Source organism: Sebastes umbrosus, chromosome 9, assembly GCF_015220745.1.
Source record: "Sebastes umbrosus isolate fSebUmb1 chromosome 9, fSebUmb1.pri, whole genome shotgun sequence".
Lineage (NCBI taxonomy): Eukaryota > Metazoa > Chordata > Actinopteri > Perciformes > Sebastidae > Sebastes > Sebastes umbrosus.
This window is the reverse complement of record NC_051277.1, coordinates 15,443,736-15,464,541: the sequence shown is the minus strand read 5'-3', so window position 1 is coordinate 15,464,541 and position 20,806 is coordinate 15,443,736. Positions and strand designations below refer to the sequence as shown.

The following is a 20,806-nucleotide window of genomic DNA, read 5'->3' as shown; positions in this document are numbered from 1 at the left end:
AAAAAGAAAGAACAAATGCTTGTGACTGATTATTTGTGCCCTATGTTTCAACAACCACAAAACACCATGTTATCAGATGCCAATAAAATAATTACATTTTACAAAAAAAATTATACAACGATATGAAATCACACAGTAGGTCTAGTATGTTTTCAGCTCACCTGCTGGCTCTCAAAGGTCCAGGTGCTGTCGGGTAAAGACGCATCCAGAACACTGATGACCTCCTTAAAGTCAGTGGTGCTGCTGGGTTTAATCAAAGTGAAATCACTGTACTCTGACATCGGAGACATGCAGGACCTGAAGGACTGACTCTGAGACATCATGTCTCCTCCCAGGACCTCCACGTACTTTATAGGTCCATCAGTGTTGAGCTGGATCTGCAGGTTTCTGTTGGGGTTCTTGTAACCATCACAGTCGGTCCGTCTCATGCAGCAACTACCGCTGCTTCTGCTGGTCCTCATGCATTTAACCGCTAAGATGAGAAAAGTCACCAGAGACAGCACGGACACCGAGGCCAGAGAGAGAATCAAATAAAGGGTGATTCTGCCAGTTTTCTTGCTGGGCTCGGCCACTTTGTGTCGGAGGTCTAAGATGGGCTCATGGAGGCCGTCCTCCAGCAGGATGGACACCGTGACGGTGGCGGACTGGATCGGTTCCCCGTCGTCCTTGATCTCTATAAGCAGCCTCTGAGAGGAGTCGTCCTGCTCGGACACAGCGCGTTTAGTCCTCACCTCCCCTGTGTACAGGTTGACCGTGAACAGAGAGGCGTCTGAGGCCTCCGCCAGTTTGTAGGAGATCCAGGCGTTATGGCCCGAGTCAGCATCCACGGCCGTCACCTTGGTGACCAGGTGACCCGCTTTAGCGGAGCGGGGCATCCTCTGATGAGAGAGGGAGCCCAGGGCAGCGGAGGAGGGGTAAATAACAGCGGGGGCGTTGTCGTTCTGGTCCAGGATAAAAACATGGACAGTGGCGTTGCTGCTGAGAGACGGAGAGCCCTGATCCTTTGCCTGAACCTGAATCTGAAACACCTTCAGCTTCTCATAGTCAAACGAGTGCATGCTGTAGATGCTGCCGTTATCTGAGTTAATGTAAACATAAGAGGAGACAGACACGTCCTGCACTTTAGAGTCCAAGATGGAGTAGGACATCTTGGCGTTTTCACCAAAATCCAGATCAGATGCTGATACTGAGTACAGTATAGAGCCTGGCACCCCATTCTCTTTTAAATACACATTATAGGAGGGCTGAGTGAATATAGGGGGGTTATCATTCACATCAGTGATGCTGACAGGTATCACTTTCTTACTGGACAGAGGAGGAGAGCCTGAATCAGTGGCTGTTATCTCTATATTATACTCTGAGAAACTCTCTCGGTCTAATAAACCACTGGTAACTAGTGCATAATTATTAGAAAATGATGGTTTCAAACTAAAGGGAGAGCCCTTTTGGAGTTTTAACGCTACTTTGGCGTTATCACCGGAGTCAAGGTCTCGTGCTCTGATTAAAGCCACTACTGTGCCTCTCGGTGAGTCCTCGCGTATTGTGTTTGGTTTTGACGTGAGCACTATTTCTGGGGCATTATCATTAATGTCTATAACTATTACTTGCACACGACAGTGGCCCTCCATCTCAGGAACTCCTTTATCCTTTGCAGTAATATCTATTTCATGCATTGCACTGCTCTCATAATCTAATGGCCCTACCAAGGAAATGTCACCTGTACCTGAATCCAACTGAAAAATAGATAACAGGGACTGGGGTGTGTGCTCAGCAAAAACATATTCAATCTCTCCATTAACACCCTCGTCCGCGTCTGTTGCTTCAACTTTTACAAGTACAGAACCAGCGACATTATTTTCACGTACAGTAACATTATACAACGGCCTTTTGAAAACTGGAACATTATCGTTGTTGTCGAGTACAGTAACTATGATTTTTGTGATTCCAGTTTTGACAGGATTACCTCCGTCTAAAGCTGTCAGTAATAACTGATGGACGCTTTGTTTCTCCCTGTCAAGTGATTTCTCTAGTACTAGTTCTGGAACCTTTCGATTACCAGACAATTCTTTAATCCTTAAACTAAAACACTCATCTTTACTTAAAGTATAAGATTTTACCGAATTACTACCAACGTCCAGGTCCTGTGCTGTTTCTAGAGGAAAGCGGATGCCCGTGGCAGTAGATTCTGCTATCTTTAAAGATCGCTCCTCAGTTGAAAAAATGGGAGAATTGTCGTTTATGTCCCTTATTTCTACTTCTATCCGGTGTAGCTGTAGCGGATTCTCTGTTACAACCTGCAGAGGCAACACACAGCTGGCGCTTTGTCCACATAAAGCCTCTCTGTCTATTCTGTCATTCACCACCAGCTCGCCCTTCCCCGCATCCACGCTGAAATACTGCTCTCCAGCTTCAGACGACAGACGCAGCTTGCGATCAAAAATGTCTGATAGTCCCAAACCCAGATCTTTGGCTAGATTTCCTACCACAGAGCCCTGTTTCAGTTCCTCCGGGATGCTGTAACGAGTCTGTCCGCTTATTGTACTCCACAAGAGAAAGAAATGATGCCACCAGAGCGCCTGCCATCTCCAGTCTCGGTATCCTATTGTCTTTGTCATCCCCAGTCCGTTAGAATTATTTCCCATTGAGGTAATCGAAAAGCAGATAGTTAAAATCCATTGCCATTAAGCATTAATCCGACACAAAGATCCAAAATCGGTTCATACCGAAAACTAAATAAAGATTTTTCTTTTTTTAATTCCGATAAGAGCATCACTCCCTCTCGTCCAGCTCCGTGCAATGCAAGCGTGTACGGTGCTGAAGCTGCATGGGGGAGGGAGTAGATCTCTTTGTACAGTTCTGATTCCTATTGGAGCACAACATCCATCTCTACCATCCAATAAGGAGGGGGGTGAGCAGTGCTTTTAAAGACACAGATACCGCCCTTGAAATAATCTGCCTGGATGCATTCAGAGTGTGTGAAAGAAATAACACGATGTCAGCTGCTATATATCACCCATAATGTAAATTTAAATAAAAATAAATCTGATTATGAAAATATAATCTGTCTATTTTCTGGTTATTTCAACTTTTGATGAAACAAACTATTTTTTTGACTTGAATCAGAATACAAATGAGTGTATTGTGCAACGAGGTTACTGAAAGCAGTTCAGCCCTGTTATAAGCAAGTCTATTCAGTGTGTCGCTGTCCAGCTGTGTGGTGCTGAAACAAAGTGCCATTCATACAACTATACAGGGAGCAATCCAGCATCCTAAAATGCAGTACCATGCAAACAGAGCCAACTACAAAATCTGAACTCTGACACACGTAAGCATTTGAATAAAAAAAATGGACAGGGTGAAAAATTAAAATCAACTTTACAAATAGAGAGCAAGCGAGCAATAGAGGTCCAGCATGTTGTGGTTATGATTTGTTGATAAAGATAACTGGGTTGGAATGAGGACGTAGTGATGAACAACTCAATATATGGGTTGCTTTATCAAACTGGTACAAATGCTTAAAAGAAATGCTAATATAACATGTTAGGCTGTAATATTGTGGAAACTACGTGTATAACCACGGGGGGATATCACCAGAACGCCAAACACTATGTTTAGCTTAGGAACATTAAAAAGAAAAGAAAGAAAGAACAAATGCTCGTAATTGATTACTTGTACTCTATGTTTAAACAAACACAAAACACCATGTTATCAGAGGCCAGTAAAATACTTAAAGTTTACAAAAAAATGTATACAACGATGTAAAATCACACAGTAGGTCTACTGTTTTCAGCTCACCTGCTGGCTCTCAAAGGTCCAGGTGCTGTCGGGTAAAGACGCATCCAGAACACTGATGACCTCCTTAAAGTCAGTGGTGCTGCTGGGTTTAATCAAAGTGAAATCACTGTACTCTGACATCGGAGACATACAGGACCTGAAGGACTGACTCTGAGACATCATGTCTCCTCCCAGGACCTCCACGTACTTTATAGGTCCATCAGTGTTGAGCTGGATCTGCAGGTTTCTGTTGGGGTTCTTGTAACCATCACAGTCGGTCCGTCTCATGCAGCAACTACCGCTGCTTCTGCTGGTCCTCATGCATTTAACCGCTAAGATGAGAAAAGTCACCAGAGACAGCACGGACACCGAGGCCAGAGAGAGAATCAAATAAAGGGTGATTCTGCCAGTTTTCCTGCTGGGCTCGGCCACTTTGTGTCGGAGGTCTAAGATGGGCTCATGGAGGCCGTCCTCCAGCAGGATGGACACCGTGACGGTGGCGGACTGGACCGGTTCCCCGTCGTCCTTGATCTCTATAAGCAGCCTCTGAGAGGAGTCGTCCTGCTCGGACACAGCGCGTTTAGTCCTCACCTCCCCTGTGTACAGGTTGACAGTGAACAGAGAGGCGTCTGAGGCCTCCGCCAGTTTGTAGGAGATCCAGGCGTTATGGCCCGAGTCAGCGTCCACGGCCGTCACCTTGGTGACCAGGTGACCCGCTTTAGCGGAGCGGGGCATCCTCTGATGAGAGAGGGAGCCCAGGGCAGCGGAGGAGGGGTAAATAACAGCGGGGGCGTTGTCGTTCTGGTCCAGGATAAAAACATGGACAGTGGCGTTGCTGCTGAGAGACGGAGAGCCCTGATCCTTTGCCTGAACCTGAATCTGAAACACCTTCAGCTTCTCATAGTCAAACGAGTGCATGCTGTAGATGCTGCCGTTATCTGAGTTAATGTAAACATAAGAGGAGACAGACACGTCCTGCACTTTAGAGTCCAAGATGGAGTAGGAGATTTTGGCGTTTTCACCAAAATCCAGATCAGATGCTGATACTGAGTACAGTATAGAGCCTGGTACCCCATTCTCTTTTAAATACACATTATAGGAGGGCTGGGTGAATATAGGAGGGTTATCATTCACATCAGTGATGCTGACAGGTATCATCTTCTTACTGGACAGAGGAGGAGAGCCTGAATCAGTGGCTGTTATGTCTATATTATACTCTGAGAAACTCTCTCGGTCTAAAGGACCACTGGTAACCAGTTCGTAATTATTAGAGAACGATGGTTTCAGAGTGAAAGGAGACCGTTTGGGAAGATGTAACTTCACTTTACCGTTATCACCAGAGTCAAGGTCTCGTGCACTAATCAAAGCCACTACTGTGCCACTTGGTGCGTCCTCGCGCACAGGACTGGGTTCTGAAGTGAGCACAATTTCTGGAGCATTATCATTTATATCCTTTACGTCCAACTGTACACGACAGTGACCCTCCATTTCGGGGAAGCCTTTGTCTTTAGCAGTTATGTCGATTAGGTATGATTTAGAGCTCTCATAATCTAGGGCTCCTTTTAATACGATTTCTCCTGTTATATCATTGATTTCAAATATCGATAGCATGACGTCTGGAGTGCGGGACCCAAAAGAATATTTAACTTCACCATTAAGACCATCATCAGCATCTGTAGCTGTAAGTTTGATTACAAATGTTCCTTTGGTGCTGTTCTCCTTTAAAGACACTTTGTATTCATTTTCATTGAAAACTGGAAAATTGTCGTTATTATCAAGTACAGTAATAATAATCTTACAGGTTCCCGATTTGACTGGATTTCCTCCATCTAACGCTGTCAACAGCAGCTGATGGAGAGCATTCTTTTCCCGATCTAAAGGCTTTTCTAAAACCAATTCTGGGACAGCTTTACCATTTTTTGTGTCTTTAAATTTTAGAGAAAAATAATCATTTTTACTCAGTGAGTACGTTTTCAAAGAATTGCTTCCAACATCAGGGTCCTCTGCGCTCTCCAAAGGAAAACGTCTGCCTAGTGCAACTGATTCTGGTATTTTAAGGTTAATCTCCTGTGTAGGAAAACTAGGAGAATTGTCATTTATGTCTCTTATTTCCACTTCAATTCGATGAGACTGCAAAGGGTTTTCAACAACTACTTGCAGAGGCAACACACAGCTGACGCTTTGTCCACATAGAGCCTCTCTGTCTATTCTGTCATTCACCACCAGCTCGCCCTTCCCTGCATCCACACTGAAATACTGCTCACCAGCCTCAGAGGCGACGCGCAGCTTACGGTCAAAAATGTCTGATAGTCCCAAACCCAGATCTTTGGCTAGATTTCCTACCACAGAGCCCTGTTTCAGTTCCTCCGGGATGCTGTAACGAGTCTGTCCGCTTATTGTACTCCACAAGAGAAAGAAATGATGCCACCAGAGCGCCTGCCATCTCCAGTCTCGGTATCCTATTGTCTTTGTCATCCTTGGTCCGCTATAACACATCATTTCCAATCGAGATCCGGTTTATAACCATGTTGGAATCCATGATATTAGGAAATACCCCCAGCGAATAAATGCCACAACGTTTGAGCATGGTTGTAAGCTAAAATCCATGTTTAAATCTCCGAAAATACGAGCTCATTGCTGTCTCTCCTCGAGCTCGTTGCATTGTAAGTGTAACAGCGCTGAGGCTGCATGGGGGCAGGGACTAGATTGCTTTGTACAGTTCTGAATCCTATTGGTGCACAGCATCCACCTCCACCATCCAATGAGAGGGACGCTGATCGACACTCTTAAAGTGGCAGCATATACTCTCTTTGTGAGCTTTCATCTGAGCTGATTATGACAAATATTACTGAATATCTAGTAATATAAGACAACCTCGTCCTCAAAAATAAAAGATAAATGAAAACCACCTTGTAGTCAGTATCTCAAATAATATCAAACAATAGAATTATGTTTTGCATCACAGAAAAAAAATATGAAAGCACAACAAAATAAACAGTTATCTATTGTCAATATGATCGTACAGAGTAAATAAATCAACATTGTTCCGAGGTTGCATGACCGTGGCTGCATTTCACAGTCGCTGTCCACTCTAGTGGTGCTGAAATGTTCAGCTCTATACGTGTAACACTAACTTGATGCATGCCTTCAATACAACTATTTTTTTACCGTCTCTGAATATATTCATTGCACACTGCAAAAACGCGTAGTAAAATACCATGTAGTGAAATTAGAGGGGAAAGAGGGCAGACAGGCAGACCAAATAACAGCCTATTGTAGACCAGCCAGCCAGCCAGATAGATGGATAGATAGATGGATAGATGGATAGATGGATAGATGTGAAAGTCCAAATCTACATTTTGTTTAGCTCACCTGCTGGCTCTCAAAGGTCCAGGTGCTGTCGGGTAAAGACGCATCCAGAACACTGATGACCTCCTTAAAGTCAGTGGTGCTGCTGGGTTTAATCAAAGTGAAATCACTGTACTCTGACATCGGAGACATGCAGGACCTGAAGGACTGACTCTGAGACATCATGTCTCCTCCCAGGACCTCCACGTACTTTATAGGTCCATCAGTGTTGAGCTGGATCTGCAGGTTTCTGTTGGGGTTCTTGTAACCATCACAGTCGGTCCGTCTCATGCAGCAACTACCGCTGCTTCTGCTGGTCCTCATGCATTTAACCGCTAAGATGAGAAAAGTCACCAGAGACAGCACGGACACCGAGGCCAGAGAGAGAATCAAATAAAGGGTGATTCTGCCAGTTTTCTTGCTGGGCTCGGCCACTTTGTGTCGGAGGTCTAAGATGGGCTCATGGAGGCCGTCCTCCAGCAGGATGGACACCGTGACGGTGGCGGACTGGACCGGTTCCCCGTCGTCCTTGATCTCTATAAGCAGCCTCTGAGAGGAGTCGTCCTGCTCGGACACAGCGCGTTTAGTCCTCACCTCCCCTGTGTACAGGTTGACAGTGAACAGAGAGGCGTCTGAGGCCTCCGCCAGTTTGTAGGAGATCCAGGCGTTATGGCCCGAGTCAGCATCCACGGCCGTCACCTTGGTGACCAGGTGACCCGCTTTAGCGGAGCGGGGCATCCTCTGATGAGAGAGAGAGCCCAGGGCAGCGGAGGAGGGGTAAATAACAGCGGGGGCGTTGTCGTTCTGGTCCAGGATAAAAACATGGACAGTGGCGTTGCTGCTGAGAGACGGAGAGCCCTGATCCTTTGCCTGAACCTGAATCTGAAACACCTTCAGCTTCTCATAGTCAAACGAGTGCATGCTGTAGATGCTGCCGTTATCTGAGTTGATGTAAACATAAGAGGAGACAGACACGTCCTGCACTTTAGAGTCCAGTATAGAGTAGGACATCTTGGCGTTTTCACCAAAATCCAGATCAGATGCTGATACTGAGTACAGTATAGAGCCTGGTACCCCATTCTCTTTTAAATACACATTATAGGAGGGCTGAGTGAATACAGGGGGGTTATCATTCACATCAGTGATGCTGACAGGTATCATTTTCTTACTGGACAGAGGAGGAGAGCCTGAATCAGTGGCTGTTATCTCGATGTTATATTCTGAGACATTTTCTCGATCTAAAACACCACTGGTAACCAGTGCGTAATTATGAGAAAACGATGGTTTTAGAGCAAATGGAGATTTTTTGGGGAGCTGTAATGTTACTTTACCATTAACACCAGAGTCAAGGTCTCTGGCACTGAGCAAAGCTACTACGGTGCCATTGGGCGAGTCTTCGCGCACTGGTTTTGGATGAGAGGTTAGTATTATTTCTGGGGCATTATCGTTAACATCTAAAACTTCAACATGCACAGTACAATGCCCCTCCATTCTCGGAATGCCTTTATCTTTGGCACTTATGTCTAGTTCATAATTTGCATTTGTTTCGAAATCTAGTTTTCCTTTAAGAAATATTGTCCCTGATTCCTGATCAATACTAAAAACAGAGAGAACAGTATCTGATGTGTGCGCTCCTAATGAGTATTCTATCTCTCCATTTGGACCATCGTCTAAGTCTGTCGCTTTTGTTTGTACTATTAATGCACCTTCTGCAGCATTTTCACTAATAGTAACTTTATACAACGTTTTCTCAAACGTTGGGACGTTATCGTTGTTGTCAAGGACTGTAATAGATAGCTGAGCAGTCCCTGATCTCACTGGGTTGCCTCCATCTAGAGCTGTCAACAAAAGCTTATGAACAGCCTTTTTCTCTCTGTCTAAAAGCTTTGCTAAAATCAATTCAGGGACTTTCCTTCCACCGGCAACTTCTTTAACTCGAATAGTAAAACATTCATCTTTACTGAGAGTATATGATTTCAATGAATTACTACCAACATCTGGGTCTATGGCGCTTTCTAATGGAAAACGGACCCCTAAACCTGTAGATTCCGCAACCTCCAGTGTGATATCATTTGATGGAAATTTAGGTGCATTATCATTAATATCTTGTATTTCTACCTCAACACGAAAAAGTTGTAACGGGTCTTCAATTACAACCTGCAGAGGTAGCACACAGCTGGCGCTTTGTCCACATAGAGCCTCTCTGTCTATTCTGTCATTCACCACCAGCTCGCCCTTCCCTGCATCCACACTGAAATACTGCTCACCAGCCTCAGAGGCGACGCGCAGCTTACGATCAAAAATCTCAGATAGTCCCAAACCCAGATCTTTGGCTAGATTTCCTACCACAGAGCCCTGTTTCAGTTCCTCCGGGATGCTGTAACGAGTCTGTCCGCTTATTGTACTCCACAAGAGAAAGAAATGATGCCACCAGAGCGCCTGCCATCTCCAGTCTCGGTATCCTATTGTCTTTGTCATCCTCGGTCCGCTATAACACATTATTTCCAATCGACAGATTGTAAGGAACGATGCTGAAATCCATCCTCGCAGGTATTATTCCGATAGAAGATTTCCCATAATAACAGAGCATGGCTGCAAGCTGAATTATAAAAACGTCATATTATAAAATAAGAGCTCATTGCTGTGTCTGTTCTTGAGCTCGTTGCATTGTGAGTGTAACAGCGCTGAGGCTGCATGGGGGCAGGGACTAGATTGCTTTGTACAGTTCTGAATCCTATTGGTGCACAGCATCCACCTCCACCATCCAATGAGAGGGGCACTGATCGACACTCTTAAAGTGGCAGCATATACTCTATTTGTGCCCCTTCACTGTGACTAAAAGCAATTATTTTGAGACTTATGGGACGCCAAAGCATGTTAAGGTAGCCTGTCATTATAAAATGATTATTAAAGTCATAATTTTTTTAAGCCTGGCTACTGCAATTTCAGATGTAAACGATCCCATTCTCCACAGTGAGATATGTTATTTTAATCAATCACTAGGAAAAGAAGCTTATTATTATTTTTTTCTGAAAAGATAATCAGCAACAGAAGCAAAACACACACACACACTCACACACACTCTTTGTGCATATAAGCATCCCTGTATTCCACTAAGAGTCGCTGTCCACCTTCGTGGTGCTGAACTATTCAGAAAGGGCTATGGGAATGTGTGTATGTGAGACTACATTGAAAGATGTCTTGAACACAATTGTTTTAACTGTTCTGAAGACAGTCTTACGTACTAAGACAGATAGACAGATAGACAGATAGACAGATAGATAGATAGATAGACAGATAGATATGAAAGTCCAAATCTACATTTTGTTTAGCTCACCTGCTGGCTCTCAAAGGTCCAGGTGCTGTCGGGTAAAGACGCATCCAGAACACTGATGACCTCCTTAAAGTCAGTGGTGCTGCTGGGTTTAATCAAAGTGAAATCACTGTACTCTGACATCGGAGACATGCAGGACCTGAAGGACTGACTCTGAGACATCATGTCTCCTCCCAGGACCTCCACGTACTTTATAGGTCCATCAGTGTTGAGCTGGATCTGCAGGTTTCTGTTGGGGTTCTTGTAACCATCACAGTCGGTCCGTCTCATGCAGCAACTACCGCTGCTTCTGCTGGTCCTCATGCATTTAACCGCTAAGATGAGAAAAGTCACCAGAGACAGCACGGACACCGAGGCCAGAGAGAGAATCAAATAAAGGGTGATTCTGCCAGTTTTCTTGCTGGGCTCGGTCACTTTGTGTCGGAGGTCTAAGATGGGCTCATGGAGGCCGTCCTCCAGCAGGATGGACACCGTGACGGTGGCGGACTGGACCGGTTCCCCGTCGTCCTTGATCTCTATAAGCAGCCTCTGAGAGGAGTCGTCCTGCTCGGACACAGCGCGTTTAGTCCTCACCTCCCCTGTGTACAGGTTGACAGTGAACAGAGAGGCGTCTGAGGCCTCCGCCAGTTTGTAGGAGATCCAGGCGTTATGGCCCGAGTCAGCATCCACGGCCGTCACCTTGGTGACCAGGTGACCCGCTTTAGCGGAGCGGGGCATCCTCTGATGAGAGAGGGAGCCCAGGGCAGCGGAGGAGGGGTAAATAACAGCGGGGGCGTTGTCGTTCTGGTCCAGGATAAAAACATGGACAGTGGCGTTGCTGCTGAGAGACGGAGAGCCCTGATCCTTTGCCTGAACCTGAATCTGAAACACCTTCAGCTTCTCATAGTCAAACGAGTGCATGCTGTAGATGCTGCCGTTATCTGAGTTAATGTAAACATAAGAGGAGACAGACACGTCCTGCACTTTAGAGTCCAAGATGGAGTAGGAGATCTTCGCGTTGTCGCCCGAATCAGGATCTGTCGCTGACACTGAGCACAAAATCTTTCCAGGTGCGTGGTTCTCTTTTACATAAACGACATAAGAAGGCTGGGAGAAAACTGGTGGGTTGTCATTAACATCTAACAATTCAACAAGTATTATTTTTTCACTCGATAATGGGGGCTTTCCATGATCAGTAGCACTTATCTTGACACTGTACTGGCTATTTTTTTCACGGTCAAGTGGCCCATTAGTCACTAATGAGTAATGGTTAGAGACTGAAGGATTTAACTTGAAGGGGGATTTGGAAGACACGCTTAACGTAATCTTACCATTGTCACCCGAATCTGGGTCTTTTGCACTTATCAACGCAATAACTGTTCCAATTGCAGAGTCTTCTGGAACAGGTGTCGTTAAAGACATCACAATTATTTCAGGAATATTGTCATTAATGTCAACTATTTTAATTTCGATGCCACAATGCCCATCCATCTCAGGGTTACCTTTGTCTTTAGCAGTTATGTCAAATCTATGCAAACGGTTCGTTTCATGATCTAAACTTCCTTTGACAACAATAACTCCAGTAGAAGGTTCAATGTCAAATAAAGATAAAATCAGATCTGTAGTTTGCTCTGCAAACAAATATTCAATTTCTCCATTTAGTCCTTCGTCTGCATCAGTAGCTTTAACGTGCAATATTTCAGTTCCAGGTGTTGCCTTTTCGCTGATATTTGCCTCATATACCTGTCTTTCAAACTGCGGTGCATTATCATTATTATCAAGTACTATAACTGTAATTTCAGATGTCCCTGAACGCACCGGATCTCCACCATCTACAGCAGTGAGGATGAGATTGTGCACAGGCAGCTTTTCTCGATCAAGAGGTTTTTCGAGCACCAGTTCAGGGATTTTTCTACCGTCTTTGTGGGATCTAACAGTCAATTTGAAATTATCATTTTTGCTTATGAGGTAGGATCGTACAGAATTAGTGCCCACATCGGGATCCTGTGCACTTTCTAAAGGAAATCGCGCTCCTGGATTGACCAGCTCTGCAATTTTCACCACTTTCTCTTTAGTATGAAAACTAGGAGAATTATCGTTTGTGTCCTGTATTTCAATTTCGACTCGATGCAGCTGTAAGGGGTTATCTATGACTAGCTCCAAAGGCAACACACATGACGGTCTTTGTCCGCACAGTTCCTCCCTATCTATCCCATCAACCACCACCAGTTCTCCCTTCCCCAAGTCCACTCGAAAATACTGCTTACCAGCCTCCGAAGTTATCCGCAATTTACGTCGGTACAGTTCAGATACAACCAAACCCAGATCTTTGGCTAGATTTCCTACCACGGAGCCCTGTTTCAGCTCCTCCGGGATGCTGTAGCGAGTCTGTCCGTCTATTGTACTCCACAAGAGAAAGAAATGATGCCACCACAGTAACACCTGCCATGCAGGCAATTTGTTCCACATTATTCCTCGTTCCATAAATCCCATATCTTCTCACACCAATCCAAACTTCTTAAGTGATTAAATATATGATCCAATGTAGATGCGTCCTCATACATAACAGAGACAGTCATGCTTTGTGTCTGCATGTGCATCCCTCCCCGCCTGTGCAGAACATGGTAATGGTTACGAGACTGAAGCTACTCGGTGAGAGGGAGTAGATCTCTTTGTACAGCTCTGGATTTCATTGGTGGACAGAGTGTACCCATTTCCACCAATCGTGGCATCAGTAAGCGTCTACAGAACAGTGACGTAGAAGTATGATCCAAACAAAGATTATCCTGGTTATTGCGACTCTATCAAATGAAATATAATTTGACTGCCCATTAAACACTCTGCCCATCACCTACAACGGTATTAAAATGTGTATTTGAAGACTAAAACTATAAATATGAAAACGATATAGTACATTAATTATTGATAAACGCTGTAGATAATAAATGAATAAATTCAGTGTTCTATAAATAACTGAATCGTTATATGATCACTTATATAATGCTTTGTATTAATCCATCATCTATCCTCCTGCCTGGATGTACCTGCATGCACATGCCTGTGTGGCTGACAAGGCTCTTCGTTGCCTTCCTGTGGCCACAGAAAGCCAATGCAGCCACAGAAAGCCAATGCAGCCTGCATACGTCATTACGTCTTCACAGCTCTCCATAAGCCTCAGTCAAATAATTCTGCCAGCAGCAGCCGACGTAAAATACCCGTATGGAGGTCTGTAGAGCAAATGAAAAGGGAGGGGGAGCGCAGATGGTGTGTGTGTGTGTGTCTCTCTCTCTCTCTCTCTCTCTCTCTCTCTCTCTCTCTCTCTAATTCAAAAGGGGCTTTATTGCCATGAGAAACATTCGTTTACTTTGCTAAAGCAAATGTGAAATAAAAATAAAAAATGTAAATAAAGATCTACTAGAAAACAGAAATGTGTGGACAGAGCTGTGTAATATTGCAACATTGTGATAAAAATATATAAATAAAACAAGTGAAGTTTAACTTAAAATAAAAATGTAGAAATTGTGATTTTGTTTTTAAAATATATATATATACAGTATGTACAGATAAGTCAAGTTAACTTACGATAAAAATAGAAAAATGTAGAATTAATAAAATATATTCAAAAGTATTTACTCTGTATATGCACAGTTAGTCTATAAACAGATATCAGTACAGTGCAAATGACCGGTGCAGGAATACTCGAATTACCTAGTAAAACATGTCAATATCCCTCCGCTGGCAGCAGGCATTATTTGCTAACATATAAAATAATAAATAATCTAAAAATGCGTAAACTCAGTGGTGCTAATGGCAAAGTTATCCATTACAACAAATGTAAATTAATATGAACAATGCACTCAATATATACGTATCAGTCATCTGCTCTGAGTGGAGGTGGGCGACAGAGGGAGATGTAGAGAGGCAGAGTGAGAGAGGGAGGGGGAGAGCGCCTGAGCTGCTTTCAGCACCACGCGTGTGGACAGCGCCACACAGGCGGCCAACTGCTGCTGCTGCAGGCTGCTGGAGAGGCAGAGCACACAGCCTCTCAGCCTCTCACTGAACACGGCAGGCCAGGCAGCCAGGGGAAACAAAACCTCATCCTCCTCACTACTTTTCTCACACAATACAGGGATGAATACAGGAGTAGATCGCCAGAACACACCTAATTCAGTTTCACTGCTACAAACACAGGACATTAAAATATAAACGGTGAATATACAGTATAAAAGTAAAATAAATAGCTTCATAATGTAGTGTCACATTTTAAAAAATCAAGTATAGATAAATATAAAATATATTATTATGCTAACTTTATACTTCTGGTATTTTATGAGCGAGAAAAATTATAAATAAATATACATTTATATATTCCGCTCTTGAATGTAACTGTTTTTAACAGTGTTCGATTGTTGTCTGGCTGATTGCTTCCTGTAATTCATTAATTATGTTCTTGTGTGCATTTATACTGTTTTATTGTACTCTCCACATCATTGAACATGAGGGCATGCCCTAAATGATTCCCCGAGATTTACATAAAGGTTGAATGAATGAATGAGTAAATCGATAAATTAAACATAATTTTGGGTTAAATTATGAAATCAGACCTTCTCCAACGATGCCTTAGATATTTTGACGCTATTTTGCTACAAGTCCTTTCAATGGTGGATATTTGTAAGTAAAAGTACAATTCTCATGCAAATATTTGGAAGCACGTGCATTTCATTCACACTTTAAATTTCATATTAAACCTGATATTGCACATGTTCACTATCAGGTGTTGTGCTACAGCACAAAGTGCTGAAGTTGCATTGACTAAAGTTGTTTCCTTTTTACCATCATTCATCTATTTTCTATACCCACTTATCCTGTGCAGGCTGGAGCTTAACCAACCACACACAGGACAGGAGGCAGAGTACACACTGGACAGGTCATCAGGCTATCACATTGCTTACACACGTCAACAAACAACACTCATAAAGAGGGGGACATGTGCTCTCCACAAAAAAAGACCTAGCCAGTGGATTTTAACTTTTTGTGAGGTGGCTGTGCTAACCACAGTGTCACACCCATCTTCATACAGTCATTGCTCAGCATGAACAGTTAATGCATCATTTTAGTCAGTACCCTAACATGTATCAGATGAACTGAGACTGAATGTTTGGGAAAATAGCAACACATGTAGGGTGTAAAGAAATGCAATGCAAGAGACCATCTATAAACACCACCAAACATAAAGCATGTTTAGGTTTTGTTAGGACTACTAAGTTAGATGTTTTTGTGTTAAATCAGTTGTTTTAAAGCTGTAGTGTGTGGTGGTTGTCTGCATTGTATAAAATGTTTTTCCCAGTTGATTAGGTACACCTGTTTAAAACAAATGCAGTCTAAAACAACAGCTTTGCAATGAATCCTAGGCAAATTCTAATTTTATGTTTTATGTTGAAACTGTTTTAGAGAGGTGTTGATCGAACTGTGAGGTCATTTTGGAGTTTGTGATGCTGTTGAAATGCTGATAGGTGTTTCTATTATTTTGTCCACTCCATTTATATCATTGAGGGTAGGCTAAACAGAAACTCAAACAGACCTCTACATAACAGGGTACAATTCAACAGCACCACAAACTATATCCTCCAAAATTATCATAAAGTTTAATGAACAGTTCTCTAAAAGAGTTTCAACAAAGACTGAACATTATAACCTCACAAAGGTAGGATTTATTGCAGGACTGTTGTATTAGACTGCAACAGGCTTAACTAGGTGTACCTAATAAACAGGCAACTGTTTGTGTGTATGAACAACACTTTACAATATAAAGGTGCCATAGCACTTTACATTTAAATGAGACATTTGAACAAGTTGGTCAGCTCAGTCTCAAAAATGACTATAGAGCTGATTCAACACTTTGCAATTGATTTCCCTCTGACTGGGGAAAGTGAGTCAATTTCCTCAGATATGTTGGCGTGTTAAGTGGAAATCATGTTTGTGTCACAAAATTTGCATTTTTTTCTGTTCTGTTAATTGCGTTGTACTTTCTTTACCCACTGCATTATAATGTATTGCTCAAACTGTAATGTCATGCTTTATGATTAACTATATAAAGTGGATGGCGTTGCGGAACATAAAAACAGGATCAAATCCAAGATACAGTGCTGGACAGTACAATCCTTGCAACTTGATTCAAGCACAAGTTACTTCACCAGCTGGTTTCCCCTGCTAATACTTTCCTTAAACCATATAAGCCTGTAAGTAGGGAGTGCTGTCCAACTTCATGTTCAAATGTAAAGTGCTTTGGCACCTTGAAAAAGAGGGTATATATGTACAAAGGAGCTAAAATGCTGATTCTAAATATTCTCAAATTAAATATTACAGTTTAATTTATCATTAGACAAGTATTAAAATGTAATTGCCCACTTATCTACAGCATATATTTTAAATGATGTCCATGAGATATTTGGGTCAGATCATATCACATCATAGATTGAGAATAAATCCACTCACACTGTCACACATTATCTGTTGTCAACAAATGGTACGTTCACCACCGCCTGATTGAAGCAATCATCAGTGATGGTAGCTGTTTTGTGAGGTATGTGAACAGATGTGTCGCTTGCGGAAAATCTGATTAACCTTAATCTGACTCAGTGTGCCAATGTGTAATGTTTGGACACAGTGTAAAACACATCACTGCTATAGTCTGCGTTTGATTTCTGTTACTGCATGGTGAGTATGATGTTCAGTTGTCAGTGCATCAGTAATCAGTGCTATTTGTAGAATCATGAACATTTGTACCACTCTGTGTGTTTGATGGCTGAGAACAACAAAGAAGAAAACTATTTCTTACCTTATTTGGTGAGTGAGGATTTAACAGGATTGAGGGAGGAGACAGGAACAGCAGCAGGCAGCAAGGGAGACACATGAAAGAGAAAAACAAGAGAGAAAGGATGTTAGTTAGACTGGTGGTCAGCATACAGAGTCTGGCTTTGGGAAGTAGAGCAACCAACATACTTACCATGCGGCTCACAACAAATGAGTGTTGTGATTCAAAGCGTCAGTAATTTCTATTTATGTTGATTGATAATAAATTGTATGATTGGATTGTTCACAAAAACTGTACGCTGTGTGTGCACATAAACTATTCAAGTTTAAAAATGTTGAAACAATTTTGTGGGGTTTGATCTGTATCTGTGTCATGCTTCAGGTGGTTAAATAATGATAAATTTTATCATTATTTAACCGACTGAAGCATGACACTCAATCTGAGTGTCCATCAGCACATAATGTAATAAAATATAAAGACTAAACTCTTGTGGCTTATGTTCAACAGAGAGCATTCAAATAGAAAAGTATGATAGATTCATTTTATAAATTATGATAATACGATAACAATTATGTGTGACGTGACCTTTACTGATGAAAGAATGAACCAAGCTGGGTGTCAAGTGTCATGTGAGTACCATGTGAGTGTGTTTGTGTGTGTACAAGTTAGAGAGTGAGAGAGTGAGAGAGAGACAGAGAAAGAAGATGGAGCTTCAGAGAAACTTGGTTTTAGCATTGCTGTACTTGAAGGAGGATGATGATTATTATGAAACAAAAAAAAAATAATATTGTTGAGAAAGACAGAGGCGGCAGCTCCACCTCAGTGGATAGAGAATGACTATACAGTCCAGAGTTACAGGTCACTGTGGTTGCCTTACCAAAAATATATTAGGTTCGTGAATCATTTTCAACATCATTCACTTAGATTATGCTACACAGCAATCAATTTGCCCTTCAAACAGAAGCATAAACATACTTTGGTAGAGTACAACCACTTCAGCCTAAACCAAAACAGTAACACAATCATTGCTGACGGAACTGAAGACTTTGGAAACCCTGCTGACACCATCCATGTATGAATCACAAACAAAATACTGCACTGCACTGCTGCACAAAGCCACTACCCTAAACGCAACAGCAGGGGGCCTCGAGGCGATGCCCTGAGACAAATCCATGCCTTATTAATGAGATTCTTTGCTCTGTGACCCCCTGTTTATCACAGCTGATGTCTGTGTGAGTGTCTTTGTGAGAGGGAATGGAAGCTTCTTAGACAAAGCAAAGCAGTAGCTGCATTTTTATTAAAAGACTGGTGTACTCTAGTTTAAATGATACCCTGCATGTAATATACCTTTCGACTGTGTGCATAAACACATTTTAACATAATATCACAGTGTTGGTCTAAAAGACACATTAAAAAAAAATAGGTCAACCAGGGGAAAAAAGTAACAAGGAAATGAAAAAGGGACACCAGAAGGCTGTTGTTCATTTCATAGAACAGAAATAAAGAATTTAATACGAAATTCTTAATCTAAATTAATATATTAGCCAAGCCACTCGTTATGACCATGGGTTTGGGCGGAAACAGGGGACGGTAAAACAAACAGGGCAGCATCCATCAGAACAAATCTGAAAAGCAGCCATGATCACCCTCTCCCTCTCCTCCTCCCCTCTCTCCATCATCAGTCACCCCAGGTCTGAGGATGCTGCACCTCTTTACCCAAAACAGGGGTGTCTCCTGTCCTCCCAGCATCAACAAATGCATGGAGCCATCACAGCTCAAAGGCTGCATCTGCCGCTGACCCCCTGTAGCTCAGTGAAAAATGGTACAGCCCTGCCAGTGAGTCAGCTTGTTGCTATGGTAACACATCCCACCTCGCTTGCTTGCTCGCATCCCACCCTGCTTCCTGTGAGCTGTGAGGCAATGGTGGCAAAAAAAAGAGCTACAAAAACAACAGAGGATAAAGAAAAAGACAGAGGAAAGGAAGAGAACAGAGACACACACATTTGTCCTCTGATGATATGTTGTTCAAACGAAGCACATGTATATGGACCGCTGGGTAATAATGCATCTCTTTATAAACGGCTTAAAAGTGACACAAAAGAGATATTTCTTCTTGTCGTGAAAATGGTGACCTACACAGAGATGAAATGACACCGTATGGTGTTTAATTTCTTTTTATAGACGGAACAAAATGTCCTACACTGAGCAATCTCCCTCTCCCTTTCTCTCTGTCTCTTTTCTCTCTCTGCAGCAGAGAGGTGCAGCTGGAGAGGGGGAGGGGAGGGATGCAGAAAATGAGATCAGGAGGAAAAAGGAAGACTGTTGGAAACCAAGAATGACTGCTGAACAGTAGCCATCCAGTTTTAGCTGAAATTTGACACAATGTGAACTACAGGGATTGAGTAAATGGCAGTTACAGCAAAACAAAGATGTTTTGAGTTATTCTAAATGGTCATTTATGATGCAATATAATGTGAACATAACGCATGATAACTATATGGAAGTCATGTAATGTAACTACAATATCAGAATAAATATAATTCACTACATCTTTACTCACGTAGAAGGCAAGATTCTGTCCTTCTTTCAAATCACATTACTACTTGTGTGTGTTTGATTAGAAGAATCACTACACTGATCAAAATTTGACCTTTGAGAATACACTGTATTTTAGTAAAGCCTGTGTAGATATGGAGTCATTCGCTTGACACAACTTTGCCATTGCCCCATATTCCACAGTTCTATGTAATCCCTAGTGTAATCCTTCCCAGAGAATCAGCCAGTGCAAAACTCCACACTTCCTCCTCTGGGACATCAACACACATCCAAATGCAACATCTTATGTTCTCAAGCACACAAACACACACACACACACACACACACACACACACACACACACACACCTCTGGTTTACCCGCCTTCATGCAAAGAAAGGTACAATTAATTATAGTATATGTGTACTTGCTTGTATTCTCTTCAGTTTCCTTATAAATAAACACTGTGCACAAATCAGTGTTTGTCCTGCCATCAATCTGATGCACCTGCAACTTAAAACTTGAATATGTTTCTCATATAGTATATATATTTTATACCAGTGGGCTGCTATGAAGCAGCCGGGGAGCACTTGGGGTTCAGTGTCTCGCTCAAGGACACTTCAACATGCCGCCAACTCTGTGTTTAAAGGACGACCTGCTCTACTCACTGAGCTAAAGCTGTCCTCACCTCACCTGAGGAACACAATAAAACTGATATCTGCATCATAGTAATCAAGAAATTTGCCATCTGTACATGTTTGACCTAACAATGTATCAATAACTGTTATGTTCTTCACTAATAATGCATGCATGCTTATTTTAATATCCTTCTAAGAGACAATGTACTTTTTACTTGTCCCCCTTCCACAGTGAAAGACAAAGTCGGGGTCAGCTACAGAATAGTTTAGTGTCGCTGAGACTTAAGCAGTGTGGATGCTTGCTGGAGAGGAGCTTGAAGTTTAAAGATGCCCTCCAACTGCTTGGCCCTATCCTGTATGAGTCTAAATGCGCCCTTTTGTATAA

General features: G+C 42.5%; 5 protein-coding genes across 19 annotated transcripts in view; all 5 read right to left on the bottom strand.

The window, feature by feature from the left end:
* LOC119493873 (protocadherin gamma-C5-like) overlaps positions 1–20,806 on the bottom strand; it is a 223,100-nt gene that overhangs the window by 28,022 nt on the left and 174,272 nt on the right. The window contains exons 2-3 of one of the 15 annotated variants that reach the window (XM_037779393.1): positions 20,630–20,635; positions 17,229–17,240 (exon numbers count right to left, since the gene is read on the bottom strand). The exons of 13 other annotated variants lie outside the window; for them this stretch is intronic. In XM_037779393.1, the coding sequence (XP_037635321.1) occupies positions 20,633–20,635 (3 nt within the window). In that variant the 3' untranslated portion in view covers positions 17,229–17,240; positions 20,630–20,632. Of the gene's footprint in view, positions 1–16,421; positions 17,274–20,629; positions 20,636–20,806 lie in introns of those variants that run through there. One more of the 15 variants, XM_037779391.1, reaches the window with a different exon arrangement.
* On the bottom strand, positions 122–2,657 carry LOC119493887 (protocadherin gamma-C5-like). Its single transcript, XM_037779405.1, has one exon. The coding sequence runs from the start codon at positions 2,640–2,642 to the stop codon at positions 153–155; it is 2,490 nt and encodes an 829-aa protein (XP_037635333.1). The 5' UTR covers positions 2,643–2,657; the 3' UTR covers positions 122–152.
* Positions 138–9,779, bottom strand: LOC119493890 (protocadherin gamma-C5-like). Its single transcript, XM_037779409.1, has 2 exons — positions 7,147–9,779; positions 138–161 (listed from the first exon to the last, which is right to left on the bottom strand). The coding sequence occupies exons 1-2, from the start codon at positions 9,619–9,621 to the stop codon at positions 153–155; spliced, it is 2,484 nt and encodes an 827-aa protein (XP_037635337.1). The 5' UTR covers positions 9,622–9,779; the 3' UTR covers positions 138–152.
* On the bottom strand, positions 2,996–6,597 carry LOC119493888 (protocadherin gamma-C5-like). Its single transcript, XM_037779406.1, has one exon. It carries the CDS (start codon positions 6,271–6,273, stop codon positions 3,787–3,789), a length of 2,487 nt encoding a protein of 828 aa, XP_037635334.1. The 5' UTR covers positions 6,274–6,597; the 3' UTR covers positions 2,996–3,786.
* LOC119493884 (protocadherin gamma-C5-like) lies at positions 7,929–13,046 on the bottom strand. Its single transcript, XM_037779403.1, has 2 exons — positions 10,460–13,046; positions 7,929–8,063 (listed from the first exon to the last, which is right to left on the bottom strand). Exons 1-2 carry the CDS (start codon positions 12,926–12,928, stop codon positions 8,016–8,018), a joined length of 2,517 nt encoding a protein of 838 aa, XP_037635331.1. The 5' UTR covers positions 12,929–13,046; the 3' UTR covers positions 7,929–8,015.

Excerpts from the sequence above, each read along its gene's own strand:
- LOC119493887 (XM_037779405.1), bottom strand. The coding sequence starts at position 2,642 with ATGGGAAATAATTCTAACGGACTGGGGATGACAAAGACAATAGGATAC.
- LOC119493888 (XM_037779406.1), bottom strand. The coding sequence starts at position 6,273 with ATGATGTGTTATAGCGGACCAAGGATGACAAAGACAATAGGATACCGA.
- LOC119493890 (XM_037779409.1), bottom strand. The coding sequence starts at position 9,621 with ATGTGTTATAGCGGACCGAGGATGACAAAGACAATAGGATACCGAGAC.
- LOC119493884 (XM_037779403.1), bottom strand. The coding sequence starts at position 12,928 with ATGGGATTTATGGAACGAGGAATAATGTGGAACAAATTGCCTGCATGG. Across the intron at positions 8,064-10,459 it reads GGACCTTTGAGAGCCAGCAG|ATAACGGCAGCATCTACAGC; the intron begins GTGAGCTAAACA and ends ACATCAACTCAG.